The 6,088-nt window shown below is 36.4% G+C and overlaps 2 protein-coding genes across 2 annotated transcripts in view; one reads left to right on the forward strand and one right to left on the reverse strand.

Annotated features, from left to right (window-relative positions):
• Positions 1-955, reverse strand: part of g6pc1a.1 (glucose-6-phosphatase catalytic subunit 1a, tandem duplicate 1) — a 4,955-nt gene extending 4,000 nt beyond the window's left edge. The window contains exon 1 of the mRNA XM_016495469.1: positions 482-955. Within this exon, the coding sequence (XP_016350955.1) occupies positions 482-699 (218 nt within the window). The 5' untranslated portion in view covers positions 700-955. The remainder of the gene's footprint in view (positions 1-481) is intronic.
• A 2,556-nt stretch (positions 956-3,511) lies between these two features.
• g6pc1a.2 (glucose-6-phosphatase catalytic subunit 1a, tandem duplicate 2) lies at positions 3,512-6,047 on the forward strand. Its single transcript, XM_016495470.1, has 5 exons — positions 3,512-3,802; positions 3,886-3,995; positions 4,097-4,205; positions 4,313-4,428; positions 5,268-6,047. The coding sequence occupies exons 1-5, from the start codon at positions 3,573-3,575 to the stop codon at positions 5,768-5,770; spliced, it is 1,068 nt and encodes a 355-aa protein (XP_016350956.1). The 5' UTR covers positions 3,512-3,572; the 3' UTR covers positions 5,771-6,047.
• Positions 6,048-6,088: the final 41 nt, after the last annotated feature.

Raw genomic sequence — 6,088 nt, forward strand, 5'->3', positions numbered from 1 at the left:
TATATTTATTTATTTTATTTATTATTTTTTTTTTACGGTATAATAAAATTGGTGAACTACTGGAAATATTATAAATTAATTATCAATTAAAAATTAGTTATTTCTATTCATATTTAAGTTATTACATAAATATTATTGAATTAAATAATTGTGTTCTATGTTTTCTTTGTGCTGCAGTATTTAATTTATAATATTTCTGATAATGCACCAATTTATTACACTGTAAAAATTATTTTTAAATTGTAAATAAAACCCACATTAGTGGAGTATGTTTTACAAGAAAATACGATTTCAGTCTTTCTACTTCAAAATTTCATGTGTCATTCCACGTGTTACTTGCCATTACTTAATATTATTTGTGAAGTTTACTAGCAATTTCTGAGTGCAAATTGGTTCCAAGTCATTTTTTCAACCAGCATAATCTTATCATGTTTATTTCTAGCTCAGAGATTAACAATACACAAACCGATGAGCATCTCACCACTTCAGCACGAGGTTTAGCCAGTCTCCAAGCACAGCCACCCAGATGAGTTTAACGCCTATGTCTCTGCGCAGATGAAACCAAATGGGAAAAAACACAAAGAAGGTGGCGTGGAGATCGGCCACAGAGGACACCCACTGAAACAGATTCTCATAGTCCCGGTACTTCGTCTGCAAATGGACGGCTAGGTTCACCCCCCAGCTGTGGAGCAGGTCCATTTCTGCAGTCTGAGATCGGGACGGTCAGCCTGGAAAAGTGGAGGACGGACACAGGGCACAGGAATGGGGATCACACTGCAGATACGAAGGCAGCCCGCCAGGCTTCATCCAACCATCGGACCCCGGTTTTCTTTTCTAGTTGGACTTTATTCAAGGCTAGATGGATTGGTTTTGTTTGCATGTTGACTGGAGAACTCAGAGGCCCTCGATTTCAGGACCTTTCACCTGTGATGACGCTGATGGGACATATGCTGATAAAATAGACAGACATTAGTTTTGTCTTTGGTTTCATGAAGTGTGATGTCACTGAGATGACATTTTGAAACGATGCATTTAATATAAATATTCTAGTTTTAATGGTTCTGTCTGGCTTGTGATCATTTGCCAATCTGCAAATGGGAAAAAGAATGAGCCATACTGTTCTGTATGACAAATTAATTGATCCATTTGTGTTCTGACTTGTGACATTTTGGTTTGGTGTACTTCTTACAAAAAGATGCTTTAAGTACATTGGGCTTCGCTTATGCATAATATAAGCATATTTATGAAGTATAATATACTTTAAAAGAATATACTTGCATACAATTTGAATGTAATGTTTTTGGAAACTTTTTTGCATGTTGTTTACAATTAAACGGAAATGTATAATAGGTTACATTTATATTAGATGCAATTAGTTGAATTTAAGAGTGTTTTTATGACCCACCTAAATAGGACTTAAGTACATCTTTATGTGTATTTATATGTAATTATTTATTTTATCTTTGGTTAGAGTTGAATGTAATGTCAAGCATTTATGATAAACTAAAATATACTTGAATGTCAATTCTATTGAAATGTGTATGTTGTGTATTTAAGTCATGACAACTCTCGGAGGGATTGGCATGGTAATGTACATGACAATGTTAATGTATTTGGTCTTGGAATAGATCTGCTAAGCTGCTGTTGCTGCTGTGAGCATGTAAGAAATATTGCTGCTGCAAATATAACATACATGAAATAACCCCCATATAGCATACATGAATCACCTCGTAGCAGAGCTATACAGGTGGAGCTGGGGAAGGTGGAGGGTTTCTGAAGCAAGCCGCAACTGCTACGGCAAGCACTAGTCATATATTTGAATGATGAGCAGCGAGCTCATTGGCTACCAATACAGGAGAGAACCAATCAGCTGTGCCATGTGATAATGATGTCATTAGGTCAGATTGCGTTAGACCTATCGGACTGCGCCATCTAGAGTTTAATGCCAGAACTCTGTATTTGTACACATTTGTAATGATGAAGTTACATTTTATTAAAAATATTACCTTTAAATATAATCTCAAATAATACACTGTTTAAAAATAAAATCAAGTACTTTACAAGTGCTTTAGTATGTTAGTCAACACAACAAATTAAGTAAACTTGAAGCACAACAAAACATTTGAAAGTGTACTTAAGTAATATAGACATGACAGTTTCTCTCTTTAAGTAGGCCTACCATTAAGTGGCCTATTATTTCATCAATATCATATTATCTGCAAGTACATTTTTTAAAAATAGACTTTCATGATTGTAGGTACACTATAAGTTCGCATTCAATACAATTAAGCACACTTCTTTTTCACAAGGGTTTGGATTTGGAGAAGTGTACTGAGGTCCTTGGGCCACACTCTTGTCTTGGCACCAAAATATCATAGAGACACGGGAGTGGGCTATTTTGATTAGCGTATTGAAAAGTGACCAATCCAACATCCTTGCAGAGAGTTTTGTACCAGCAAAAACCACTATCATTTTCTTCTATTCTGTGCAAAGACGGTCTGTAAGTAATTGGAAAGATGAACAAACACTACAAGTATCAGCTACAACTGACTAACAACTAACAAAAAGCCTCGCATTGATTACAGTTATGCTTGTCATTTAAGCATCACTGATCAATGTAATGATTGATTCCCTTATGTAACACACATGTAAACAAACCAATTCAATGCAAATCAGCAAGTGCCTATGTAAGCAGTCAAAAATGCTTGTCTGAGAGCAACAGGTTCCCATAACACTGAGATTGTCTTCTGAATAGGATTCCCCTTTTTTGTTTGGGTAAATTTTTGCCCTAGTTTTTCCAAAAGTCAAAAATGACATAGGTCTATAGAATAATCACAACACGTGCTTGTTGTGGCAAAATGAATAACTTGTTTTACAACAGGACATTATTTAAATTGTAAAGTATTTACACTTGTAATACTGTTTTTATGCTGATTTACATTAAACAAATTACTTAAAAGTGTAACTATAAGTGTAAATATATTGAATTAATTGTTTTATATATAGGGAAATAATATCATAATGCAAACCTTAGGATTAATTTTCTTTATGTACCAAATTAATATTTTATTGGTAAGAATCACTCATAACCTAATGCTGTATAAATCATGCAAATAGACAGATTTTGATCAAATTTCTAATATTAATAGATATATTTATATATCTTATTATTAGTAAATACATTTTTATATTTATTAGTACACACACACACACACACACATATATATAATTGTATATATTTAGAAACAGAGCTACAAATGTTGACAGAGGTTGGATGTGTTTCTGAGGTCACAGATTAGTTCAATGATTCACTGCTTTGTCTTTTCTACGTCCTTTTTCTCCTGAACTTGTTTGTGCGTTATCTCTTCTGACAGGACAAACACGCTCTTAACTCTGACGTTTTTTTTTTCTGTTCCACTCTGTGTTTTATTACACATGTGCAAGGTTCAAAGATCGTTTTGTCCATGCGTTGTGGTGGTGGGCCTGCTAGTATAAAAACCAAGGGTAGGCGCTGGAGGACTATCACTCTTGACTAGCTCTTCAACACACAGTGCCGTAGAGAAAGTCTTAACATGAATGCTGTGATGGATACATTGCACGGGTTTGGAGTGAGTAGCACCCAATACCTGCAGACCCATTACAAAGACGCCCAAGGATGGTTTCTTTTCGTCTCCTTTGCGGCAGATCTGAGGAACACCTTCTTCATCTTCTTTCCCATCTGGTTCCATCTGAAAGAATCAGTCGGGATCAAGCTCATCTGGGTGGCTGTGATAGGAGACTGGCTCAATCTGGTCTTCAAATGGTAAGAAAAAGGACCAATAAAGAGTTCACTGTCAAATTAAATCATGAATTGAATTTTAATGTTGTTCTATTCATCTGTTTAAGGATCCTGTTTGGAGAACGTCCATACTGGTGGGTCCATGAGACTTCTTACTACATCAACAGCTCAGTGCCACATATAGAGCAGTATCCCATGACCTGTGAGACCGGCCCAGGTGCGTCTATCTCCTCTAGAAGTACCATACTAATCCACTTAACACCAGTTTCATCATACATCAAAAGAGCACTTTGATCACATAGCTGCTTCTTGATGCAGGAAGCCCATCTGGTCATGCTATGGGCGCTGCTGGTGTTTACTACACATTGGTCACTTCAATCCTTGCCATAATGCTGAGCAAAGAGAAGAAAACTTCGTCTAAGAGCCTGTAAGTCAATCTTTATCACAATCAGGCTAGTTTAACACCGCTTTTGTTTCAAAATAGATAGTTGCTTCTGCAATATGTTTATGATGTACTAACTGTTTTTTAATCAGATACTTGCGTGGTTCACTTTGGACGCTCTTCTGGACGGTCCAGGTCTGTGTTTGTCTCTCTCGAGTCTTCATCGCCGCTCATTTCCCACATCAAGTTTTCGCAGGAGTTATTTCAGGTAAGCGGCTCAGAAAACCATCATTTAAAATATCTGTTTTCTAATTTAATATATTTAAAATTTTAATTTATTGTTGTGATGCAAAGCTGAAATTTCAGCATCATTGCTCCAGTCTTCAGTGTCACATGATTCTTCAGAAATCATTCTGATATGCTGATTTGCTGCTAAGGAAACATTTATTATTATCAATGTTTTACTGCTTAATATTTTTCTGGAGATACACTACCATTCAAAAGTTTGGGGTAAGTAAGAAAAAATAAATAAATTTATTCAGCAATGATGCATTAAACTGATAAAAAGTGACAGTAAAGACATTTAATGTTACAAAATATTTCTATAATTTTTTTTTTTAATGCTGTTCATTGAACTTTCTATTCCTACAAAACATGCATCACAGATTCCACTAATATTAAGTAGCAAAACTTTCTTTTTTCAACATAGACTATATTGAGGACCATTATAAATTCATTAAAATTAATTAATTGAGCACCAGTAATAATTGATAATAACTGAGAAGCAAATCAGCATATTAGAATGATTTCTGAAGGATCATGTGACACTGAAGACTGGAGGAATGATGCTGAAAATTCAGCTTTGCGTCACAGGAATAAATTACATTTTAAAATAGAAAACACGTACATCACAATATTACAATCTTTACTCTATTTTAGATCAAATAAATGCAGCCTTGGCGAGAATAAGACACTTCTTTTGAAAACACACACACAAATTGCAATTATTCTAAACTTTTGACCAGTAGTGTACCTGTTAAGGAGCACAACAATTTAAAAAATGTCTTGAGGTAATAAAATGAATTAATTTTTTCTTGTTTTTCACAGGCATGATTGTTGCCGAGGCCTTCAACAGACAGAAATTGATCTACAGTGCCAGTCTAAAGAATTACTTCAACATCACACTGTTCCTGCTCTCTTTTGCGGTGGGCTTGTACCTGCTTCTCAAAGCTCTGGGTGTGGATCTGCTGTGGACCCTTGAGAAAGCCCAGCGGTGGTGCGTCAATCCAGCCTGGGTCCATTTGGACACCACGCCGTTCGCCAGCCTGTTGAGGAACATGGGCACCCTGTTTGGTTTGGGACTCGGCCTTCACTCCCCGCTGTACACAGAAAGCAAGAAGAGCAGCAGCGCTCAGGTCAGGATCACCTGTATCGTCGCCTCTCTGTCTCTGCTGCATCTCTTCGACACCATAAAGCCTCCCACACACACGGCTGCTCTCTTCTACCTGCTGTCTTTCTGCAAGAGCGCCACCGTTCCCCTCGCCACGGTCAGCATCATCCCGTATTGCGTGTCCGGAGCCCTCGATTTACAAAGCAAAAAACAGCTTTAAGCTGGGAAAGAACTGCACAAGACTGTGAGCAACTACACAACTATTTACAGTATTTCAAATGAGCATGTTTTCCATAGTTCATCCCATCAGTCGAAAGAACACTGCCAGTGAACAAACTTGCCTGTTTAAATGCGTTTTCTAACTAAGGGATGCTAAGCACTGTTATATAACACATTACGGTGATGCGTTGTGTGAGATAAAGATTTGTAGTTTTAGTGGTTTTTATCTTAGTGCCTTTGGATCTACATGAAAAGGTCTGGCATTTGTGTCAAGTTCTTTTTTGAGAACTGAAATTATGAACTACAGTATATATATATA

This window comes from Sinocyclocheilus anshuiensis, unplaced genomic scaffold (genome assembly GCF_001515605.1).
Source record: "Sinocyclocheilus anshuiensis isolate Anshui unplaced genomic scaffold, SAMN03320099.WGS_v1.1 scaffold466, whole genome shotgun sequence".
Classification (NCBI taxonomy): domain Eukaryota; kingdom Metazoa; phylum Chordata; class Actinopteri; order Cypriniformes; family Cyprinidae; genus Sinocyclocheilus; species Sinocyclocheilus anshuiensis.